The sequence below is a fragment of a genome, unplaced genomic scaffold (assembly GCF_019419815.1).
Source record: "Pyrus x bretschneideri cultivar Hongxiangsu unplaced genomic scaffold, Pyrus_bretschneideri_v1 Contig17, whole genome shotgun sequence".
NCBI lineage: Eukaryota > Viridiplantae > Streptophyta > Magnoliopsida > Rosales > Rosaceae > Pyrus > Pyrus x bretschneideri.
The window spans coordinates 426,179-451,209 of NW_025999468.1; the positions used below are offsets into that span (position 1 = coordinate 426,179).

Below are 25,031 nucleotides of genomic sequence, written 5' to 3' on the forward strand. Positions count from 1 at the left end.
GTGAACTTCCATTGCATGATGTGTCCACAGGCCAGAAGGTTTCAGATTCCTAGAGGCTTAGGTAATCCTCAAAGCCAAAATCATTCAGTCTTCCAATCATAGCTTCCAAACCCAGCATTGAAGAAGGAATTGGTCCGGCAGACCTCTGGAATCGAGAAGGGAATCCATCTTCAGTGGAAACGCACTCCCTGTAAAATAATGTGATAAATAAAAACTATACGTAAGAACAAGTAGGAAATATTATCCATTCTTCAAATTGGTGATATGATAATATACTCTAGACCGTTTCACTATTGACCTTCTAAATTTGAGATCCGAACTCGATTAGATCATGTAAATTTTAGATCAAATCGGTTTATTTTAAATTAATTCTATGATGGAAGATTCCCTTTTTTGTTTTTAATTTTCTTTCTGAACATGGTACCAAAATATCTTTCTCTGTAATTTAGTACCATTATTGTATTCATGAACAGTACATGTACTACCTTCACGCTAATCGGATGGAGATTTGAAACTTTGAATGAACAGAACATGACAAAAAAGAAATATAAAATACAAGTCAAATGGTAAACTCACGGTAATTATGTGGGAGTGGTGAAACTCACAGTAAATACAAGCCTATAAATTTCAGACTACAGGCTATCATGGAACTCATGAACAGAGACAAATTCTTATTTTGAACTTCCAAATTTTACAAAAACAAGATGAGTGGTGATCCCCCTCAATATGGCCAATCTCCGCGTCCTAGTGGTAGTCATGAACTACCGTATGAGAGTAATATTATATACAATCAGGTGAAAAATATCAACATGTGTCCTTATGGGATTCCCATTATGGTGATTCTTCATCACATGTTGGTGGTTATCTGCCGTCAAATGCACCACCTAGGCATCCCTATTCTTACTATGTGGTAGCCAAGACAGCGCTTCATCATCGTATGGTGGTAGGTCTTGTATCACATTTGCTTTATGGGGTTCCCATTCTGGTGACTCTTCATCACATAGTAGTGGCCATGTTGGTGGCTATCCGCAAAACTCACCTATACCGTCAAGTGCACCATATGGTGATAGTCTTGCACAACATCTGTTCTTGACGGTACAAGTGAGTTTTGAGGAGAGCCACCAATATGGCCACCACTATGTGATGAAGAGTCACCAAAATGAGGAACCCCATAAAGCAGATGTGATACAAGACCACCACCATACGATGATGAAGCGCCGTCTTGGATACACCATAGTAAGAATAGGGATGCCTAGGTGATGCACTTGATGGTGATTATGTGAAGAAGAATCACCATAACGGAGAACCCCATAAGGCACATGTTGATATTGTTCACCTGACTGTATATAATAATTACTCTCATACGGTAGTCCATGATTACCACTAGGACGCGGAGATTGGCCATATTGAGGGGATCACCACTCATCTTGTTTTTGTAAAATTTGGAAGTTCAAAATAAGAATTTGTCTCTTAATGGCCCTGCTTAATGGCCAGTGGATTAGGAAGGCGGGGTTGTTGCAATGGGTTCCATTTGGTACTCTATTTGCCAATGTTTCTGCAGCTTGTGTCATGGCTGCCCTGTCTTCTGTGAAGAAAGCGGTAAGTTCTTGTGATATGATCTTCGTCCACATCCACTCCATGACTTCATCCTCACCGTTACTTTTTGTGTTTTATGGTCTTCGGAAAGCTTACAGTTCACATATATTTGTCACATTATAAACTGCCAAGTTTGTTACTTTGGGCTCTTTTTCTCTCGTCAAGGTTTTAGAAGCTTCTTGGGGGAATTTTTGAAGTGTACTCGTTTCTTTTACAATATTCTGCGTGTTACCTTTGTCCTGCGTTTTCTTGGTCCATGCTCATGGTTTTTTTAATAGAAAATCTAACGAAATATATCCTTCAGAACTTTTTCTGTTTTCTCAGGTGAACACTAAGACTTGTGACATTGTTGCAACAGGCATACAATTTGGATTTCTGGGTTGCACGAGTACTGTTTCTACCTTCATTGCTGAGTTCAATGAGATGAGAGAGAGCAAATATCCTCGGAGAGCATACGCATACGCCATGGCTACGATATGCACCTCGTTTGGTTTGGGGTTCATGATATATTGTGTACCTGTTTGAACAAAGGGATACAAGTAGTTGCATGCTCAGGCCATTGTTTTGAAGTCTAATCTGTGGCTATACCTTGAGATTTTATTCACCCTCACTGGCTTCAATCTGACCGAAGGACAGGGCACCCTTCTGCCTCTTGAGTGTGTCACAGAATCTTGCGGGACATACTTACACGAAATATTTTTCTTGTATCCGTCTCTGCCCTCAGGCGTTGTGACAGATGCATGGGGGTATGCACCTGGTTTCATGTTAGTTTCTGTCATCTCGCAGAAGTATCTCCAGATCGGGCTGCAACCAATGCTAGCTTGGACACCGCCAAGTTCTTATTGTACAACAGGTGCGTTGGCATAACATTCGGAAACAAGAATAATTCATAAATCTATTCTACTGTATTTTACATTTCAATCAATAGCTTCATAATTTATTGTATATCTTTCAAGAGAATAGAGATAATGCACTAACACCATATCATTATATTCAAACTGTGATTTGTAAATAAAGAAAAATTACAACGATATACTTACACTAAAGAGGATGAATGTATGGCTAAGCCCCACATTAAGTCAATCATAACAAGTTAGTTCAGACTATTCATTCACAATATCAAAATAGAAAACTTCTTTGACAAGTGGAAAGGAATACAACTAAAAATACCACCGTAATAAACTCGTTTAGACTATTCATTCATGAGATTCAAACCCTCAATAATAAATGTAAAGAAATACGAGTAAATTGTAATATTAAGTAGTTTGCTTGTCAATTCCAATTAGAAACTTATAATTACATCATTCCTTAAAAGTAGTTTGCTTGTTGAAATATTTAGTCTTTCCCCGAACCAACCACCACGTGATTTTCCACAGCTAACATCAACTTATGTGCAAAATAATATGAAAATATCCTCTAATGTAGAGGGAATTGCACGTATAGAGATTCAAAAAAGAATCGATTTGATTCAGGTCATAATCTATATGGGATTCCCCAAGTTATTAATAGAAGACAGGACTCGAAGAATTGAAGAATTACAGACGCATGTACAAAAAGAACTCAATTGTGTAAACCAAAAATCCTTTTCCTCCACTTGCTTCTGCTGGAAAAAAGTTTGCAAATTATATCAGCAAAACATAAGAAGGTATTTCTATTCTTTTGTTGATCAGGCGACACCCGGATTTGAACTGGGGAAAAAGGATTTGCAGTCCCCCGCCTTACCGCTCGGCCATGCCGCCAAAATGATACAAAATATATGAATTTATTGTATATTACAATCTTATAATATTATTATTTATTATATATAATTCGAAATAATTTCATATTTAATTAATAAATAATTTTATTTTGAATTCTCTTCTAATTCTAAATTAACGGAATGGTTAGTTATAGCCATTTTATTAGTTTTAGTTATGGCTATTAATTGAATTTAAAATTAATAATACTCAAATCTTCCTTTTCGTTTTTTTGTTATGTTATAATGTTTTTTTTGTTATGTTATAGAAGGCCTGCCCTAAGAATAACATGAAAGATAAAAGCGCAATTCAGATCATAATGAAACACTCCTCTGGTTTCATTCGGAAAGGTGAAAGCTAAGACGAAAAAAAAAAAAAAAAAAAAGAATCGACCGTTCAAGTATTTAAAATTTAACGCTAAAAACGGTAGAAATAGGGGCATATATAAGTATAATAAATATATATTATACTATAATATATATGTTATGCGATCTATATTGAATTGATGATATAGAAATGATTGAATTGATGATATAGAAATGATAGAATCATTTCTGATTGGACCAAATAAGGGTCTCCGATAGAGATGAAAGAAAATATACAAGAAATCAAATAGTAGAAAAAACTTTTCAATATAGGTTTCGGAGGCTACATTATTGTACTAACTACTAGGACGTCCTTGAACTCGATCTCTACCTTGATCTTCTTTCGAACATGGCCTCTCTCTCTCTCTCTCACACACACACACACACACTCATACACTCACTCACTCACACACGTGCACATATGTACAAGTGCCCTTTATTGGCACTGTTTTATTAATAAACACGTTAACGTAAAGTTGTTAAACATGAGCGTTAGGTGGGACTTGTATTACTCATGGTATCATGATTACTGAAAGTTTTTTCTCTTCATCTTTTTATTTCTGAAGTCATATTTCTTGGGTAGTTACATGGAAAATGTTGGATGATGTGCCAATGCAGTCTTTGTTCCTAATGCATTTTTGTAGGTTAGTTCTTTCTTGATGGGGTGGTTGGGAACCGGTTACTTAGGAAGCCTTACATCTTTCAACGGTTCGAACCAGAAATGCTTGAACCAGAAAATGCTTGAACTCAGTGTTGAAGGCCTTTGGGTGTTTGATCTGCTCTGTTTTTTAATAGGTAAGATGTCATACTCTAAAGAATTGCTGCAGTATACATGTGGCTGGCCATGGCAAGCATAACGTTTGAATTTCATTTGAATCTAGTTGGTTTCGGCTTTGATGCCTATTATCCAGGGACTTCCCAAGAGGTCACCCATTCTAGTACTACTCTTACCCAAACTCGCTTAACTTCGGAGTTCTGATGGCATTTGGTGTATATGAGTTGGTATGATTGCATTCATTAGTTTATGACTTGTAATTTTATATAACCATTTCTTTGGCCATGACTAACCTTTATGCATAAGCACATCACACCGGCCCAAAACGATCACACTAAATTCAAAAATATTAATTAAGACAATCCCACGAAATTCAAAAACTTGAATTAATAATCTTTCCCACTCTTTTCTTTCATCCTAGTACTACTCTCGCCCAAACTCGCTTAACTTCGGAGTTCTGATGAGATTCGGTGCATGTGAGTTGGTATGATCGCATCCATTAGTTTATACTTGTAATTTTATATAACCATTTCTTTTGCCATGATCCCTTCACCTTTATCCAATGCACAAGACTCGGTTGTAAATGACAAGCGCCATAAACAAGCCGCTAGAAATACGCAAAAAAGAATCATGAAAAATAAAAAAAGTTTGGGGGATGCAACACGAAGACTTCCCAGGAAGTCACTCATCCAAGTACTACTCTCGCCTAAACTCGTTTAACTTCAAGGTTCAGATGAGAATTGGTGCATGTAAGTTGGTATGATCTCATTCGTTAGTCTATGACTTGTAATTTATATATCCATTTCTTCAGTCATGACCCCGTAACCTTTATGCATGTGCAAATCACACCTACTCAAAACAATTGCACGAAATTCAAAAATATTAATCAAGACAATCCCTCCAAATTCAAAAACTTGAATTAATAGTCTTTCCCACACTTTTCTTTCATCTCCCAATCATGAGACTCGGTTGTAAAAGACTCGCGCCACAAATAAGCATCAGAAATACGCAAAAAAAAAAAAAAAAAAAAAAAAAAAAAAAAAAAAAGAAAGAAAAGAGGTGAGAGGATGCAATACAAGGACTTACCAAAAGGCCACTCATCCTAGTACTACCCTTGCCCATACTCTCTTAACTTTGTAGTTCTAATGGGATCCAATGCATGTGAGTTACTACGATCGCATCCGTTCCTCTATGACTTGTAATTTTATATAACCATTTCTTTGGCCATGACCCTGTAACCTTTTTGCATGTGCAAATCACATCGGCTCAAAACGACCACAAGAAATTCAAAAATATTAATCAAGACGATCCCACGAAATTCAAAAACTTGAATGAATAGTCTTTCCCACTCTTTTCTTTCATCTCACAATCACAAGACTCGATTGTAAACAACGCGTGCCACAAATAAGCTGCCAGATATACACAAAAAAAAGAATAATGAAAAATAAAAGAGGCAGGAGGATGCAACACGATGACTTCCCCGGAGGTCACCCATGAAATCTCGTTCTTGGATTTCACTATTATAATGTACATGTTTGTATTATTGAGATTTTATACTATTTTTCAGGAATTTAAATTAATTTTAGATTTTAATTACTTAAGTACAAAGTTGAATTTTTGAAAAATAATTATTTATAATCCTGAGACCTTCGGAGGTCACAAGTAACGATTTCGAATAGATCTCGAAACCACGAACGCATAGGCGGAAGCCGTTTGTGAGTCCGGAGTCTAACGATATAGTTACGGGCATTTGAAGTCGTTTTACTAAACTATAATTTTTAAATTAGTTAAACCCCCACCATGTGGGAATTGGGCCTATCAGGTGTGAGTAAATATTGGGTCAATCTGATTTAATAAAAAGGGACCAATCAGTTAAAGTGGGGAGGAACCAATCAAGAAGAGAGGGGTGAAAAAAAAAAAAAAAAAACAAAGGACCCTTCCGCACCAACCCGACCAAATTCCGGCAGATTCCACCATTTCTTTTCGTCGATTCACCACCATCCAACACCTGCACCCTCTTTCGCAACTTCCCATCTACCATCTTCACCCAAATTCGAAGGGTTTTAGGTCTAAAATCGTGTAGAACCTCACCGGAGAACTCGATGGTTCTTGACGGCGATTCCGCCGTTCGACAAGTTTCACCACCCACCACCACCCTTAATCAACCCCCCTTGGACCCAGGAACAAAATCCAACCAGTTGTAGGAGCGTTGGAACACCGAGGAAGTCGAATCGAAGAACACCCATTAGGGTTTCTGACGGGTTTAAGTGGAACTGGAGTTCTTCCCAGCCAAATTGGACTTAGCCATAGGTATGAACATTGCTCCTCTTATTGAGATCTTCATTTTTGTGAAATTTAGTAATTTTTTAAAATAATTGAATTTTTCGGCAAGTCAAAACGGTCCACCGTCACCTATGGTGGCGCATTATAGCTCTGCAGTTTTCTAACAAGTTTATTTTTTCTTTCTTTCTTTTAGTTGAATTAAATATTACGTAATGGATTAATCTTGCTCAAAGTTTTGTCTGGCTGGGTAATTACAAATTTTAATTGTTCATCAGGTACTACTTGTGCTACAATCTTGACCAAGACTGTTTATACCGATTGTCTTGTTTTTTTCACCTATATTTTAATTTCATTCACCATATAAAGTTATGGTTAAAAAATTGAAATGTTATTTCTCCACTCATTATTTTTTTAAAGTGGTTATGTTTGAAACTGGACACGGTTACTATTTATGAAACTAAACATGGATGCTACATTATTTCTTAAACTATTTATGAGATTGAACGCAGATACTACACCATTTTTTAAACTAAATAATGACTATTTTTTAAAACTAAACACAAGTACTATCATTATTTGTTAAATTGAACACTGACTATTTATGAAACTCACATAAGTACTACACTATTTATTAAACTCACTATTTATGAAACTGACACGACTACTACATTATTTATTAAACTGACTGACTATTTATGAAACTGACACAGGTACTATACTATTTATTAATCTGACTAACTATTTATGAAACTGACACATGTACTACACTATTTATGAAACTGACACAGGTAGGTACTACAATATTTATTAAACTGACTGACTATTTATGAAACTGACACAAGTACTACACTATTTATTAAACTGACACTGGTAGGTACTACAATATTTATTAAATTGACTGACTATTTATGAAACTGACACAAGTACTACACTATTTATTAAACTGACTGACTATTTATGACTACACAATTTATTAAACTGACTGACTATTTATGAAACTGACACAAGTACTACACTATTTATTAAACTGACTAACTATTTATGACTACACAATTTATTAAACTGACTGACTATTTATGAAACTGACACAAGTACTACACTATTATTAAATTGACTGACTATTTATGATAATAAATACTGACTTTTTATAAATTGAAGTTCATGCATGCATGCGTGCCCTTCTAATTAATAGGGGATAATGCTAAAAAAATCAAATTTTAAACCAAATGATAAACACATTAATTAACATTTAAGTAATAATTCAATCATCAACATTCATATCATTTAAGTTACAAAATTTGGTAAAAATTTGGTCTCGATAGTATTAACAACTAAAGAGCGAGTATGTGTTAATAATTGATTGGCACATATATAATTACGCATGTATGGTAAGGAAAGAAGAAGATCGACTCGGGGCTCGGAGTACCATCATTGACAACCAACTGTACTTAAGTCAAAGATAAATATTAGTTATTACTTCCAAAATTCAACTTCAACTTCAAATTCAAGTAGTACATCCAAAGAAGCTTTCATGAAAAGGGTTTGGACTAAATTTATTTTAATAAAAAAAAATCATGCTATAACTTTATTTAATTAAAAAGACTTAAATTTTAATGGAAAACCCTTAAATTTTAATAAAAATGACAAAGGAACTTAAATTTTAATGAAAATGATATAATTTTAACATTAAAAAAATCTGACACGCGGACCCACAAGTCCTCACATTGTTTAAGAAACTTACGATACTGTTTATGAAACTTACTGCATTGTTTATGAAAACTTATGATAATGTTTATGAAACTTACTACACTGTTTATGAAACTTAACAGTACCATTCATAAAACTTAACGGTACTACATTCTTCTCTCTTCTCTTCTTGAATATTCTTGGCACATTCTCACCTTCCAAACACATTTTCTTCTTCTAATTTTCTTCAATACTCATTAAAATACAAAGATTTAAAAATCATTTTCAGTAGTTTTCCTATGAAAATATATACATATATTTATCTTTTTGTTGCAAAACATTAGTGTGATGACGTATTTAAAATTCTCTCTGTCCAATGCAAAAAATCATAGCAAAACATTGAAGCACCGAAACGAAAATCAAACAAAAATTTGTCTGCCATGTAAGAAAAAACAGAGGCAATTACGAGTAGTAGTCTGATGGTTTGGATCTCAATTTTACTTTTTAACTTTTAACACGCTGCTTTCTCCAAGTCTGATGGAGTTTTTTGGGTTTTTTTTTGTTGTTTTTGGGGTGGGGGGGCATTTTTTATTTTTTATTTTTTTAGTTAGTGTATGTTTTTTTTTTTTTTTTTTTTTTTTTGTTAAAATGCAAAGAATTGAAGTTTTTTCATTAGTTTTCCTTTAAAAGAATTTAGTTTTTTACTTTTCTTATTCTGTTTATATTATATTGTTATTCAAAAGAAGATTGAGGAAGAGGGATGTGGAACAAGAGAAGAATCTCTTCCACCAAGACCACCAAATAAAGTAATCCGAATTTTTGAAATTTCAATCTCACAGACACGCATCAGCCATGCATGACACCTGCCAGTGTAGAGTTTAATAATTTATTGACTTTTCGATGAAAAGCCCAAATCCCATCTCTCCTTGTTGTACTTAATTGACGTTTACATTAATTGGGTTCTTGTTACTTGCATTTTTTTAATTTTATTTTATTTTATTTTTTTGAAGTGCCAAATAGAGGAACAGTCATTGGTTGGAAGAAAGCCAATACCACAATATCAATGTCTGGACCTTTCAACTCACAGTGTGACAGATAATCACATTTTAAGAATAACATTGACAAGGTTACTAATCCTCTTCTTTAGGAAAGTCTACGAGGATCACATAAAGCTTGGGGAGACTGGACCCTTTGAAAGCCCAAGGTGAACTTCCATTGCATGATGTGTCCACAGACCAAAAGGTTTCAGATTCCTAGGGGCTCAGGTAATCCTCAAAGCCAAAATCATTCAGTCTTCCAATCATAGCTTCCAAACCCAGCATTGACGAAGGAATTGGTCCGGTAGACCTCTGGAATCGAGAAGGGAATCCATCTTCAGTGGAAATGCACTCCCTGTAAAATAATGTGATAAATAAAAACAATACGTAAGAACAAGTAAGAAATATGATCCATTATTCAAATTGGTGATATGATAATATACTCTAGACCGTTTCACTATTGACCTTCTAAATTTGAGATCCGAACTCGATTAGATCATGTAAATTTTAGATCAAATCGGTTTATTTTAAATTAATTCTTTGATGGAAGATTCCCTTTTTTTTTTTTAATTTTCTTTCTGAACATGGTACCAAAATATCTTTCTCTGTAATTTAGTACCATTATTGTATTCATGAACAGTACATGTACTACCTTCACGCTAATCGGATGGACATTTGAAACTTTGAATGAACAGAACATGACAAAAAAGAAATATAAAATACAAGTCAAATGGTAAACTCACAGTAATTATGTGTGAGTGGTGAAACTCACAGTAAATACAAGCCTATAAATTTATATTCTATATATACTAAAGCTCAGCGGATTGGCACCAATCCGATTTTGCCCCTGATCTAACGCACGGTTTTCAGCCCTTTAAAAGATGCTACATGAATTGGCGATTTTGCCCCTTAGTAGAGTGAGTCTACATATGGGAAGGTGCTCGAACCCTCTCTCATTTTCTTCCGTTGCTTTTCCCTTTCGCCTGCTCTCTAGTTTCTCTCTGCTTTTCTCCCTGTTCAATCTTCGTGTTTCCTTGCTTACCTCTCTTCCATTTTCTTCCGTCGCTTTTCCCTTTCTCTTCCTCTCTGTTTCCGTGCTTTTCTCCCTGCGTCAATCCTTCGTGTTTCCCTGCTTCTCTCTCTGCGTCGATCGTGTGTCGTATGAAGAGTTTCTTTTCCGGGTGATTGCACTGTTTCAGGTGGTTTCTCTGCTTATATTTTTTTTGTCCTTTCTTTGATTGGGAAGAAATTTGCAGATTGATCGCTGTAAAATTCAAGTCTTTGCGTTTTGCACTGATTGTTTCCTTTCTTTCTTTCTTTCTTTTTTTTTTTTTTTTTTTTGATGTTTTCAGTGTGGTTGTTTGATCTGATTGGGTTTTTTTGTTTCAGGAAAATTGGTGTGCGAATTTTAGGGTTTTTGTGTACAACCTTGCAAACCCCTTCTGATTAAGGTCTGTGAGTTTTTTCTTTAAAACTTTTCTTCTTTTTTTTCGATGATTTGTGTGTGGCTGTTCCATCTAATTCGAATTTTCGTTTTAGGAAATCTTGGTCTTCGAGATTTAGGGTTTTCGTCTAGATCGATTGCTCGATCGATGTAAAATTAAAGTCCTCTCTTTTTTTTTTTTCTCTCTGTAAAACTCTATTTTACTAGGTTGTTTCTGTTGCATTGGTGGTGTTTGCTTGGTTTTGTTCTCTGGTCTCAAAAATTGAATAGTTTTTTTTTTTTAGTGGTTTCGTGCTATCTTGAACTCCAAGTGGAAAGCCCAGGGAGCAGAAAATGGACAATCACAATTATTATTGGTTTTTATATTTATTTTAAACTCATTTTAATTAATTAATTTTTTCACCAATTAATTTGAAATATGTGGTGAAATGATCATATATAATTAAGTTTATTAGTTTGCTAATTTTTTTTTTTTTTTTTTTTGGTTGTGTTTTAGTAGGTGGATCGGATTTGAAGTATTTTTTAGGGTGGGTAAAAAGGTTGAGCGGAGTTGGGAAAATTCCTAAGGTAAAGTTCTTATGCCCTTCTCTGTCTTTTAAAACAAAGCCTTTAGGCACACAACTTCGTTTTTCCAAGTTTTTATTTTTTTTTGTGCTGCTGGTAAGAGTCGATTAGTTTTGTTTTTAGGCACACAAGTGATAATATGGATTAGAATTTGACGAAATTACACTGATTCAGATGATATTGATCAAAAGAATGAGTTAGAAACTGAAAATTACAATAGTTACAGAGGTTTTTCGAATCAATTTTTTTGTTTTTTTTTTTACAGTTAAAGCTATTGATTAGTTGATGTGGAAAGAGGTTTTGGTTGATTACTTATGTGCATAATACCTATTAGTCTTTTTTCCTATGTAGCTACAAACTTATCAATTTGATGTCACTATTCATTAACAGTGAATGCATTGCAAGAAATAAATGACAACTATTTGTTTAATCCTTGGTATAATATATTCCACCATAACATGTTAACAATTGTTTTAAACCAACATGATCTTACCCCATTTCCAAACCAAATTAAAAAGTACGGATCAACTCACATGTTAAAAAAATTATAAATTTAAAGAACTAAATTTAACAACCATTGCGTGTTTAGTTTAACACAGATTTTCTCCGTTTGATTGCCAAAAAAATGCTCAGAAATAAAACAACTTAATTTCCGTGCTATTATTGTAATGGATGTTTATTTTAACTAGCTTTTAAGTTTTTAACTTATGAATTTAAGATCTTAAATTTTAATATTTAAACATTATTGTTTTTTTTGGTGTAGTGGTTAAAGAAGAGTAGAAGAAACGTTCTGTTTATTCCTCCAGAAAAGATTAAGAAAGGTGAGTTGATCATAGGATTTAAATTTTAACAATTCAACTTTAAATGCTAGCATATGATGGTACATTGAAGATGGTATTTCAACTTTGAGTTTTAACTCTTTACTGTTATTTTTTTTATTTGGTCTTTGGCATGCCATCATAGATAATAACATAACTTAGCATTTACCAAAAGATTTAAACATGTAAACTGACTTAGCATTTACATTTTTCGTTTACAGTTGGTGGTCACAAATCAACTGACTCAACTTTATATCAACATTGGAGCATGCCTTACAAGTGTAAATCAACTTTTTTATTCTATTTTATAGAATGAATTAAGTTCTGAAGTTTATATATTCTGAAACCGTGTTCGTCACTGGAAGTTATGCAGCTATGCAGAGGGATACGTAGTGGAACTTGGATTTCAAAGATCACAGTGAACCGGGTGATAGGTGTATTTCCTCCTTTTTTACCATTTTAAAACTTATATTATTGATAAATTAATTCGAATCATGTGGCATGAACTTAAAGCTCTGTTTGGGAAAGTGGGCTCTTTACCCCAAAGATGCTTGCTTTTGGTAATATTTGGAATTGTGCTTCTAAGCTGTTTTTCAAGCTTTTGGCCATACTAAATGGAGCTAAGTCGAACAGCTCTTCAGTTGCATTGTAGTTGCTTTCCTAAATTGTATGTTCATTTGTTGAAAAAATTTAAGGGCGAAAATTATGTTTCAAATTGGATTTAGATATGAGTATTACACATTCAACGTGTTGAATTCATCTTTGTTTTGGTGTTTGTGGTTTTGAATGTCATTTAGTGCAGTATAGCTTTAACTTAAATGTGGTTCTATATATCTCAAGTACTCATTTGGATTTTGAGCAGTAGGAGAGAGTTTAGCACGTATTTGAGGAAATGCGAAGAACTTTTTTTGAAATGGTTAGAGTTTGAGATTCTCAGAAGGAAGCTCCTATGAGTTTTTGGTTTTTTGTGTTGATTTGAACAAATTCGGTTTTTATATTTATTAATTTTTGTTGTGTGAGTAGTATTTATTGGGCTTGATGTTTTTTTGAAACACCAGGTGGTTTGGAGACGTTTGAAATCATAAGAAGACTCGAAGATTTCAGCCAGGTTTGAATCAAATCACCAAATGGATTCTTCTTCCAGGTTATGATTAAATGTTCCCAACTTTTTTAGTTGTATAAAGACTTGGGTAGATAGGAATTTGATTTTAGTCATGTGTTTCACTAATTCTTTGGAAATAGATAAATCTTTATGAACAGTCTCCTGCTTCTATCAATACCCATGGTAAGTTCTTATAATTTACTTTTAACGGTAAGGTCATTTGTGACCAAATATTCTTTTTCAACTTATGCTTCATTTATTCTTCTTTTGCAGCCTATTTTTTCACACATTTAGTCTTCAGTAGATGGGCTAAGCAATTTCCACGTGGCATTGTATCAAATTATCATTGATCGTAGGGTATGGCATTGTCAGCTCATCTTCTATTCACTTTGATCAAATTATTTGTCAGCTATTTTAGTTTTTAGTTATGATATTGTTTCTTATTTGGCCTCAAGATTAGTGGACTTAAACTTTGTTTATTATCTTTGCAGTACGAAGAAGACCTTAATAATGTAATAAGAGATTACAATATTAACTTGACAGTAAATGATCCATTCTTTTTTTGGATGCAATGTCCATACTTTAGTGTAATTTGTACCTTATGTTTTACCTTTGTTTTTAAATTAAAATTCCTTAATTTGGTTTTGGTTTGTTCCATAATACATGTGTAAAGATGACCATGTTGTACATTACATATTTTGGGAATTAGACTAAGTAATTTGATCAATCAGAGTAAATATATTTTAGCTTTTCTTACGTCTTAACTGTCAATATATAAACTTAAGGGTCGTTTACATAAAATTCACAAATTATAACATCAATTGCAAGTAAGCATATGATCCTGCAATGCATAGAAGAACTAAGAATTAGTGGACAATTTTATGCATTGGTGCTTAAATTTCCAAGAAGACGAGCTCCATTTTCTTTTAAATGTTAATTTTGTAATGTGGGTTTGTGTTTGCTTAGTTTTCGTGGTGAGATGGAATAAATTGGTGAAATGTAGAGTGATTTAGTTGCAGAAAGGTTTGACCTTTGAATTGGAGCTATAGTGTTCGTTCCTATTGCTACATTGGCAGGTAAACACTCAACTTTTTGTTATATGTTAATGTTGGTTTCGTACTGCAAATAAGATAGGCACATTGGTGTGTAAAATTGAAAACGCAGTAACATATGGTATAGGAAATTCAAACGAATTTGTAAAGATTTTCTTTTATTGTTTTATGTTGTTTTCCACTATAAAATAAAACTCCTTTATATCCATGGTTCATCACTTGGAATAATTCTCAGTTTTTACATATATTGCTTAATTCTCTAACAAACTCCACAACAGCTTTTGGCTCAGAAATGTTCACAGTTGTCTTCATCTGAAACGAGTCAATCAACTGTATACCATCACCGTCAAACATTGAGAACTTCAGCATGTACTACAAATCTCGATCAAAGCTAGATTAACCTCTCATATGGTATGTAAATTCAATTTACAAAGAAAGCAATCAATGCTTTTTCTTCTTCTTCTTTTTTTTTAATTTATTTATTTTTTTAACAATAATATTAGAACAATAATAACAGGTTTTATCCTGTGAATGTCATTAAAATTTTATCTCCGATATAAACAGGTTTTTGCCAATTGTCATTTTTGAAGGCTATGACAGTTTATGCCATCATCCAGTGTTACTATTTGGGGAAGATTGCTGATCAAAATAATAGGTACCTTGCAGTTTTCTTTGTAGTATATTATTAAATTTATTTAAAAACTGCAAAAATTACCCAATTTCTTTACCAATTATAAAAATTGTTCTTCTTCTTTAACATTCTTATTTATTTGTACTAACAGCTTCTATTTTCTCAAATCATAACACAGAAGCATGTACATCATCACAAATAAAACAAAAAAATTGGGAAGCGACAGTCAATATAACTTTTAGGTACAAATTATTATGTGTATAAATACAATTGTAAATATTACACCTAATATGAATGCACATATATTTTATACATTTTTTAAACACGCGGCAACGCGCGGGCACTACACTAGTATATACTAAAACCCAAACTTCTGGTTACTGTTCTAGAGCAGTGTGCGGACCAAAATGCCCCTCAATTCGTTTGTTAAATCAATTTTTTGCCATCTTTGCTACAGTGAAATGGCATCGCTACCCTCCTTTGCCACGCGTTTGTCGTCGATGATTTCAGAAGAGGGTATCCCTTCTTCGTGGACTACAGCTTTTCTCCTTTCTGGACTCTTCTTTCCAATTCTATCTCTGTCTCACAAACCTTCTCTCAATCCTGGCCTTGCTCTCCCATCTCGAGTTCTCTCTGTGTCTCGGCTTTTTCCAAAAAATGGTTAAGTCAGTAAAATTTGTTTAGATCCTTTTGTCGGAGGCTGCAGACGACAACGCTCGCTTGCTAAAAAATAGTCAGTTTGGTCTCGATTTGCAGAAAATTTGGAGTGGATCACATTTCCTGCTGCCGATTTGGTATGGGCTTTGAATGTTATGTGCTTGGGAGTGTAAATTTGGATTTATAAACGGGTTTTTCATTTAAATTTTTTGGTTGTGATTTTGGGAATTTTGGCCTCAGATTTAATTTGGTTTTCTTTTTGGTTTCAGGAGATCCGGTTTTTCGGGTTTCTGACATTAAGGTGAGGAGTTTTGAAATTCTACAACGTTTTTTATTCGACTTCCAGCCTGAGATGTAATTTTAAAGCTGAAATTTCCGACTTTTTTTTTTATTAATCTTAAATCAGATTAGTTAATTATAGTTAAATAAATTTTTTTTTTCTTTCTGTTATGCAGCTGAAGTAACTAGAGTTGAGAAATAACAATTGGAGCTTAGAGTCTTTGCATATGAAAGTTGAATATGAGCCTTTGAAAGGCTTTGTAAACGTGTTCTCAATTGTAGGGCATTGGATAGCAATTTTGGGTGAGTCTTGATTCCCCAGTGCACATAATTTTGTTTCAGTTTATTTGTCTACTTTTGCATTTATTTGGAATTTTTTGGAAACCCCAATGATTCAGAATTGAAATTTATGTGTAAATTGATAAGTGTGGGTATGTCTAACAGAGTAAGAGCAGTAATCCAGTTTTGAGATCAGTTCGATTTAGGGGTTTTGATTCAGTAAGGGGTATGGATAGTGTGTGGACAGAGATTAAGCTCTGTGGTGGGCAGAAACTATAGTGTGTCTCCTACGGAGTTGTCTTTTTTGGAATCTCATTGTTTAAATCAGTTGACAAAGTAATTATTGTCCTCACATGTCTTCGTAAACTACTCATGAAATTAACATTGGGACAATTATGGGATCCTCTACTTTACACCTCTACTTGCACATTTATTTATTCGTATTTAGAGTGTTGATGATTTAGTCAAAGAGTTAGTCAGTGCATGGTCTTAATAGGCTTAAATTCTTTTTTTTTTTTTACAATAATTTTTGTAATTCTTTTCCGTTTAGTTCATTTGAATTCGTTTTTAAAGTCCATTTGATCAATAAGTGTAAAAACTGAACGGCTTTTCTGAATGTATTTTATTGGACTTTGGTGGACAAATGTATCTTTGTTGATCAATCTTATCTTTTTGTGGTCCTTCTCTTGATGTTATAAATATTCAAGGCTGCAATTTTTTTGTATCTTTGTGATATTAATTTTTTTTTGGTCATGATTGCAGGTTTTTATAAAAATTCACCTTCAAAGCTTGAGTAAAAATATATAAAGGTTGTTGGTGATCGGTATAAAGACAATAAAAAAGGTATGAATAAAATATTTGAGATTATATGATTTGATTTGATTTTGTAATGTACAAAATTCTTTTTATATTTTTCAGATTAAATTGGTTTAGGACTGTATTGGTTAAATCTAATTAAATTTTTGGAATTTTCTATGAACAATATTTTGTTTCATTACAGGGTTTGGTGGTTCTACTTTGGGTTGAGAAAGGAAAAAAAAAAAAAAGAAGACCATTTTGTTGGCAATCAATATATAAAGACATAATACAAAAGGTATTCTTCAATGGTATCATTTGGTTTCAATTTGTGACCTATGATTTGCAATATGAATTAATAATCTGAACAAAATTTGTTCGCGCTTATTATCTATTCTCTTCTTTCCATATATATATTTTTTTCCATGTTTGATTTTGAATAAATTAACATTTGTTTCTGATGTAAGCGACAATTTATAATAGATCTTTATGTCCTGCGTTTCTTTTTAGGCTTAATTTTTGTTAATCATATAGTTGGTTTTCTTTATAATTGTCAAGATGATGATTTAATTTATTCATTGTTTTCAAGGCATGGTATACATATTTATATTCTTATTATCGATTTATTTCTATGTGTGTAGTTGCATGGGCTTATTTAGAGAAGCCTGTATTTATCATTTGACAATTTTTTTATCAGTATTTATTTGCCCTGTATTAGACGTATTTTACAGCATCTGCGAGTTATTGTACAAAAATGGGGTCCATATGGTTTTGTTTTGTATGGAAATCTGAATAGTTTGATTCTAACGTACTAATGCTGACTCATTTTTATTTTTACATTATATCTCTATATTACATAGAGACACCAAACCAAATATATCTGATCCATCTTTCTACAACATTCTTTTTTTGTTTTTTTTGCAAAAACAATGTTTTAGAACTAACTACCAATTGATAATATTAGATTACATTTGACCAAAGAAATAATAATATATTATCACTGTCAATGATATCCATTGTGAGTATCTTTAGGAGAAAGAGAAGAGGAGAAAACACGTACATATTCTTCCTTTTTCTTTCTATGTGTTTTTGGGTGGAGGATATGAGAGATTGTTGATGTTTGGCTTCTGTGGCTATGTTTGACTGTTTTTGTATTGATATTGTTATTCCTTTCAGGGTTGAGAGATCAACACAGAAAGCGTAAGAAATAGATGAACAAAGCAGATTGAGCTGAATAATCTCGATCAAACAACAATCATAATTGTAAGCTCAAGAGTAACTGTTTTTGTGTTAGTTGCATGTCTTAGTAGTTAGCAATCCTTTCCTTTACATTTGATGAAATCATTTATGCATTACTGAAGCTTTGTTATGCACCTAGTTCTTTGCTTCTCTTGCCTACTATCGTTTTCTACTATTGAAATACAACTTTATACATGTTTTATAAACTTTTAAAACCCGCAGCAACGCCCGGGCTCTATTACTAGTTTCAGACTACATGCTATCATGGAACTCATGAACAGAGACAAATTCTTATTTTAAACTTCCAAATTTTACAAAAACAAGATGAGTGGTGATCCCCCTCAACATGGCCAATCTCCTGCGTCCTAGTGGTAGTCATGGACTACCGTATGAGAGTAATTATTATATACAATCAGGTGAACAATATCAACATGTGCCTTATGGGGTTCTCCATTATGGTGATTCTTCATCACATGTTGGTGGTTTTCTGCCGTCAAATACACCACCTAGGCATCTCTATTCTTACTATGGTGGTAGCCAAGACGGCGCTTCATCATCGTATGGTGGTGGTCTTGAATCACATTTGCTTTATGGGGTTCCCCATTCTGGTGACTCTTCATCACATAGTAGTGGCCATGTTGGTGGCTATCCGCAAAACTCACATATACCGTCAAGTGCACCATATGGTGATAGTCTTGCACAACATCTGTTCTTGACGGTACAAGTGAGTTTTGAGGATAGCCACCAATATGGCCACCACTATGTGATGAAGAGTCACCAAAATGAGGAACCCCATATAGCAGATGTGATACAAGACCACCACCATACGATGATGAAGCGCCGTCTTGGCTACCACCATAGTAAGAATAGGGATGCCTAGGTGGTGCACTTGACGGCGGATAACTAGCATCATGTGATGAAGAATCACCATAATGGGGAACCCCATAAGGCACATGTTGATATTGTTCACCTGACTGTATATAATAATTACTCTCATACGGTAGTCCATGACTACCACTAGGACGCGGAGATTGGCCATATTGAGGGGATCACCACTCATCTTGTTTTTGTAAAATTTGGAAGTTCAAAATAAGAATTTTCTCTTAATGGCCGTGGATTAGGAAGGCGAGGTTGTTGAAATGGGTTCCATTTGGTACCCTATTTGCCAATGTTTCTGCAGCTTGTGTCATGGCTGCCCTGTCTTCTGTGAAGAAAGCGGTAAGTTCTTGTGATATGATCTTCGTCCACATCCACTCCATGGCTGCATCCTCACCGTTACTTTTTGTGTTTTATGGTCTCGTGTTCGGAAAGCTTACGGTTCACATATATTTGTCACATTATAAACTGCCAAGTTTGTTACTTTGGGCTCTTTTTCTCTCGTCAAGGTTTTAGAAGCTTCTTGGGGGAATTCTTGAAGTGTACTCGTTTCTTTTACAATATTCTGCGTGTTACCTTTGTCCTGCGTTTTCTTGGTCCATGCTCATGGTTTTTTTAATAGAAAATCTAACGAAATATATCCTTCAGAACTTTTTCTGTTTGCTTAGGTGAACACTAAGACTTGTGACATTGTTGCAAAAGGCATACAATTTGGATTTCTGGGTTACACGAGTACTGTTTCTACCTTCATTGCTGAGTTCAATGAGATGAGAGAGAGCAAATATTCTCGGAGAGCATACGCATACGCCATGGCTACGATATGCACCTCGTTTGGTTTGGGGTTCATGATATATTGTGTACCTGTTTGAACAAAGGGATACAAGTGGTTGCATGCTCAGGCCATTGTTTTGAAGTCTAATCTGTGGCTATACCTTGAGATTTTATTCACCCTCACTGGCTTCAATCTGACCGAAGGATAGGGCACCCTTCTGCCTCTTGAGTGTGTCACAGAATCTTGCGGGAGATACTTACATGAAATATTTTTCTTGTATCCGTCTCTGCCCATAGGCGTTGTGACAGATACATGGGGGTATGCACCTGGTTTCATGTTAGTTTCTGTCATCTCGCAGCAGTATCTCCAGATCGGGCTGCAACCAATGCTAGCTTGGACACCGCCAAGTTCTTATTGTACAACAGGTGCGTTGGCATAACATTCGGAAACAAGAATAATTCATAAATCTATTCTACTGTATTTTACATTTCAATCAATAGCTTCATAATTTATTGTATATCTTTCAACAGAATAGAGATAATGCACTAACACCATATCATTATATTCAAACTGTGATTTGTAAATAAAGAAAAATTACAATGATATACTTACACTAAAGAGGATGAAGGTATGGCTAAGCCCCACATTAAGTCAATCATAACAAGTTAGTTCAAACTATTCATTCACAATATCAAAATAGAAAACTTCTTTGACAAGTGGAAAGGAACACAACTAAAAATACCACCCTAATAAACTAGTTTAGACTATTTATTCATAAGATTCAAACCCTCAATGATAAATGTAAAGAAATACGACTAAATTGTAATATTAAGTAGTTTGCTTGTTAATTCCAATTAGAAACTTATAATTACATCATTAAAGTAGTTTGCTTGTTGAAATATTTAGTCTTTCCCCGAACCAACCACCACGTGATTTTCCACAGCTAACATCAACTTGTTTCGGAGGCTACATTATTGTACTAACTACTAGGACGTCCTTGAACTCGATCTCTACCTTGATCTTCTTTCGAACATGGTGTCTCTCTCTCTCTCTCTCTCTCTCTCTCTCTCTCTCACGCTGCACACACACACACTCATACACTCACTCACTCACACACGTGCACATATGTACAAGTGCCCTTTATTGGCACTGTTTTATTAATAAACATGTTAACGTAAAGTTGTTAAACATGAGCGTTAGGAGGGACTTGTATTACTCATGGTATCATAATTACTGAATGTTTTTTCTCTTCATCATTTTATTTCTAAAGTCATATTTCTTGGGTAGTTATATGGAAAATGTTGGAAGATGTGCCAATGCAGTCTTTGTTCCTAATGCATTTTTGTAGGTTAGTTCTTTCTTCGTGGGGTGGTTGGGAACCGGTTACTTACGAAGCCTTACAACTGTCAACGGTTCGAACCAGAAATGCTTGAACCAGAAAATGCTTGAACTCAGTGTTGAAGGCCTTTGGGTGTTTGATCTGCTCTGTTTTTTAATAGGTAAGATGTCATACTCTAAAGAATTGCTGCAGTATACATGTGGCTGGCCATGGCAAGCATAACGTTTGAATTTCATTTGAATCTAGTTGGTTTCGGCTTTGATGCCTATTATCCAGGGACTTCCCAAAAGGTCACCCATTCTAGTACTACGCTTACCCAAACTCGCTTAACTTCGGAGTTCTGATGGCATTTGGTGCATATGAGTTGTTATGATTGCATTCATTAGTTTATGACTTGTAATTTTATATAACCATTTCTTTGGCCATGACTAACCTTTATGCATAAGCAAATCACACCAGCCCAAAACGATCACACAAAATTCAAAAATATTAATTAAGACAATCCCACGAAATTCAAGAACTTGAATTAATAATCTTTCCCACTCTTTTCTTTCATCCTAGTACTACTCTCGTCCAAACTCGCTTAACTTCGGAGTTCTGATGAGATCCGGTGCATGTGAGTTGGCATGATCGCATCCATTAGTCTATACTTCTAATTTTATATAACCATTTCTTTTGCCATGATCCCTTCACCTTTATCCAATGCACGGGACTCGGTTATAAATGACAAGCGCCATAAATAAGCCGCTAGAAATACGCAAAAAAGAATCATGAAAAATAAAAAAAGTTTGGGGGATGCAACACGAGGACTTTCCAGGAAGTCACTCATCCTAGTACTACTCTTGCCTAAACTCGTTTAACTTCGAGGTTCTGATGAGTATCGGTGCATGTAAATTGGTATGATCTCATTTGTTAGTCAATGACTTGTAATTTATTTATCCATTTCTTCAGTCATGACCCCGTAACCTTTATGCATGTGCAAATCACACCTACTCAAAACAATTGCACGAAATTCAAAAATATTAATCTAGACGATCCCTTCAAATTCAAAAACTTGAATTAATAGTCTTTTCCACTCTTTTCTTTCATCTCCCAATCATGAGACTCGGTTGTAAAAGACTTGTGCCACAAATAAGCATCAGAAATACGCAAAAAAAAAAAAAAAAAAAAAAAAAAAAGAGGTGAGAGGATGCAACACAAGGACTTACCAAAAGGCCACCCATCCTAGTACTACCCTTGCCCATACTCTCTTAACTTTGTAGTTCTAATGGGATCCAATGCATGTGAGTTACTACGATCAAATCCGTTCTCTATGACTTGTAATTTTATATAACCATTTCTTTGGCCATGATCCTGTAACCTTTTTGCATGTGCAAATCACATCTGCTCAAAATGACCACAAGAAATTCAAAAATATTAATCAAGACGATCCCACGAAATTCAAAAACTTGAATGAATAGTCTTTCCCACTCTTTTCTTTCATCTCACAATCACGAGACTCGATTGTAAACAACATGTGCCACAAATAAGCTACTAGATATACACAAAAAAAGAATAATGAATAATAAAAGAGGCAGGAGGATGCAACACGATGACTTCCCTAGAGATCACCCATGAAATCTCGTTCTTGGATTTCACTATTATAATGTACATGTTTGTATTATTGAGATTTTATACTATTTTTCGGGAATTTAAATTAATTTTAGATTTTAATTACTTAAGTACAAAGTTGAATTTTTGAAAAATAATTATTTATAATCCTGAGACCTTCGGAGGTCACAAGTAATGATTTCGAATAGATCTCGAAACCACGAACGCATAGGTGGAAGCCGTTTGTGAGTCCGGAGTCTAACGATATAGTTACTAGAATTTGAAGTCGTTTTACTAAACTATAGTTTTTGAATTAGTTAAACCCCCACCATGTGGGAATTGGGCTTATCTGGTGTGAGTAAATTTCGGGCCAATCTGCTTTAAGAAAAAGGGACCAATTAGTTAAAGGGGGGGATGAACCAATCAAGAAGAGAAGGGTATAAAAAAAAAAAAAAAAAAAAAAAAAAAGGACCCTTCCGCACCAACCCGACCAAATTCCGGCAGATTCTGCCATTTCTTTTCGTCGAATCACCACCATCCAACACCTGCACCCTCTTCCGCAACTTCCCATCTACCATCTTCACCCAAATTCGAAGGGTTTTAGGTCTAAAATCGTGTAGAACTTCACCGGAGAACTCGATGGTTCTTGAAGGCGACTCCGCCGTTTCGGCGAGTTTCACCACCCACCACCACCCTTAATCATCCCCCCTTGGACCCTAGGAACAAGATCCAACCAGTTGTAGGAGCGTTGGAACACCGAGGAAGTCGAACTGAAGAACACCCATTAGGGTTTCCGATGGGTTTGAGTGGAACTGGAGTTCTTCCCGGCCAAATTGGACTTGGCTACAGGTATGAACATTGCTCCTCTCATTGAGATCTTCATTTTTGTGAAATTTGGTAATTTTTTAAAATAATTGAATTTTTCGGCAAGTCAGGGCGGCCCACCTGTCACCTACGGTGGCGCATTATAGCTCTGCAGTTTACTAACAAGTTTATTTTTTCTTTCTTTCTTTTAGTTGAATTAAATATTACGTAATGGATTAATCTTGCTCAAAGTTTTGTGTGGCTGGGTAATTACAAATTTTAATTGTTCATGCAGGTACTACTTGTGCTACAATCTTGACCAAGACTGTTTATACCGATTGTCTTGTTTTTTTTCACCTATATTTTAATTTCATTCACCATAAAAAGTTATGGTTAAAAAATTGAAATGTTATTTCTCCACTCGTTATTTTTTTAAAGTGGTTATGTTTGAAATTGGACACGGTTACTATTTATGAAACTAAACATGGATGCTACATTATTTCTTAAACAGAGTATTTATGAGATTGAACACGGATACTACACTATTTTTTAAACTAAATAATGATTATTTTTTAAAACTAAACACAAGTACTATCACTATTTGTTAAATTAAACACTGACTATTTATGAAACTCACATAAGTACTACACTATTTATTAAACTCACTATTTATGAAACTGACACGACTACTACATTGTTTATTAAACTGACTGACTATTTATGAAATTGACACATGTACTACACTATTTATTAATCTGACGAACAATTTATGAAACTGATACATGTACTACACTATTTATGAAACTGACACGGGTAGGTACTACAATATTTATTAAACTGACTGACTATTTATGAAACTGACACATGTACTACACTATTTATGAAACTGACACGGGTAGGTACTACAATATTTATTAAACTGATATAAGTACTACACTATTTATTAAACTGACTGACTATTTATGACTACACAATTTATTACACTGACTAACTATTTATGAAACTGACACAAGTACTACACTATTATTAAATTGACTGACTATTTATGATAATAAATACTGACTTTTTATAAATTGAAGTTCATGCATGCATGCGTGCCCTTCTAATTAATAGAGGATAATGCTAAAAAAATCAAATTTTAAACCGAATGATAAACACATTAATTAACGTTTAAGTAATAATTCAATCATCAACATTCATATCACTTAAGTTACAAAATTTGGTAAAAATTTGGTCTCGATAGTATTAACAACTAAAGAGCGAGTATGTGTTAATAATTGATTGGCACATATATAATTACGCATGTATGGTA

At 34.2% G+C, this 25,031-nt stretch overlaps 2 protein-coding genes, 1 long non-coding RNA gene, 1 other non-coding gene and 4 pseudogenes across 7 annotated transcripts; 3 read left to right on the forward strand and 5 right to left on the reverse strand.

Annotated features, from left to right (window-relative positions):
* The first annotated feature begins 1,458 nt into the window (after window positions 1-1,458).
* LOC103957890 lies at window positions 1,459-4,722 on the forward strand. Of its 4 annotated transcripts, none has more exons than XR_668822.3 (3): window positions 1,529-1,599; window positions 1,901-2,449; window positions 4,342-4,603. XR_668822.3 is itself a non-coding variant. In XM_048581274.1 (2 exons), exons 1-2 carry the CDS (start codon window positions 1,474-1,476, stop codon window positions 2,119-2,121), a joined length of 327 nt encoding a protein of 108 aa, XP_048437231.1. In that variant the 5' UTR covers window positions 1,459-1,473; the 3' UTR covers window positions 2,122-2,541. The 4 variants fall into 4 exon arrangements, 1 of the variants encoding a protein (XP_048437231.1); XR_007257264.1 differs by lacking the exon at window positions 1,529-1,599 and adding an exon at window positions 4,609-4,722 and having other exon boundaries at window positions 1,717-2,449; window positions 4,342-4,492; XR_668823.3 differs by lacking the exon at window positions 1,529-1,599 and having other exon boundaries at window positions 1,719-2,449; window positions 4,342-4,492; window positions 4,579-4,681.
* On the reverse strand, window positions 3,265-3,335 carry TRNAC-GCA. The gene has a single exon. It is a non-coding gene; the product is annotated as a tRNA-Cys (tRNA).
* LOC125476108 lies at window positions 4,595-4,713 on the reverse strand (annotated as a pseudogene).
* Window positions 4,723-5,124: 402 nt separating the features above from the next.
* Window positions 5,125-5,243, reverse strand: LOC125476116 (annotated as a pseudogene).
* Window positions 5,244-5,536: 293 nt separating this feature from the next.
* On the reverse strand, window positions 5,537-5,655 carry LOC125476117 (annotated as a pseudogene).
* Window positions 5,656-10,407: 4,752 nt separating this feature from the next.
* Window positions 10,408-12,663, forward strand: LOC125476064. The gene is made up of 3 exons (XM_048581794.1): window positions 10,408-10,677; window positions 12,250-12,307; window positions 12,526-12,663. The coding sequence occupies exons 1-3, from the start codon at window positions 10,408-10,410 to the stop codon at window positions 12,618-12,620; spliced, it is 423 nt and encodes a 140-aa protein (XP_048437751.1). The 3' UTR covers window positions 12,621-12,663.
* Window positions 12,664-15,905: 3,242 nt separating this feature from the next.
* LOC125475903 lies at window positions 15,906-21,596 on the forward strand. The gene is made up of 6 exons (XR_007257266.1): window positions 15,906-16,047; window positions 16,202-16,328; window positions 17,305-17,397; window positions 18,276-18,362; window positions 18,561-20,411; window positions 21,335-21,596. It is a non-coding gene; the product is annotated as an uncharacterized LOC125475903 (long non-coding RNA).
* A 915-nt stretch (window positions 21,597-22,511) lies between these two features.
* LOC125476118 lies at window positions 22,512-22,630 on the reverse strand (annotated as a pseudogene).
* Window positions 22,631-25,031: the final 2,401 nt, after the last annotated feature.

Bases quoted from the DNA above. Each gene is read 5' to 3' on its own strand.
- LOC125476064 (XM_048581794.1), top strand. From the start codon at position 10,408: ATGGGAAGGTGCTCGAACCCTCTCTCATTTTCTTCCGTTGCTTTTCCC. The intron at 10,678-12,249 runs GTGGTTTCTCTG...TTTTTGGTGTAG, and splicing joins GGGTGATTGCACTGTTTCAG to TGGTTAAAGAAGAGTAGAAG. The intron at 12,308-12,525 runs GTGAGTTGATCA...TTTCGTTTACAG, and splicing joins TCCAGAAAAGATTAAGAAAG to TTGGTGGTCACAAATCAACT.
- LOC103957890 (XM_048581274.1), top strand. From the start codon at position 1,474: ATGGCCCTGCTTAATGGCCAGTGGATTAGGAAGGCGGGGTTGTTGCAA. The intron at 1,600-1,920 runs GTAAGTTCTTGT...CTGTTTTCTCAG, and splicing joins TGTCTTCTGTGAAGAAAGCG to GTGAACACTAAGACTTGTGA.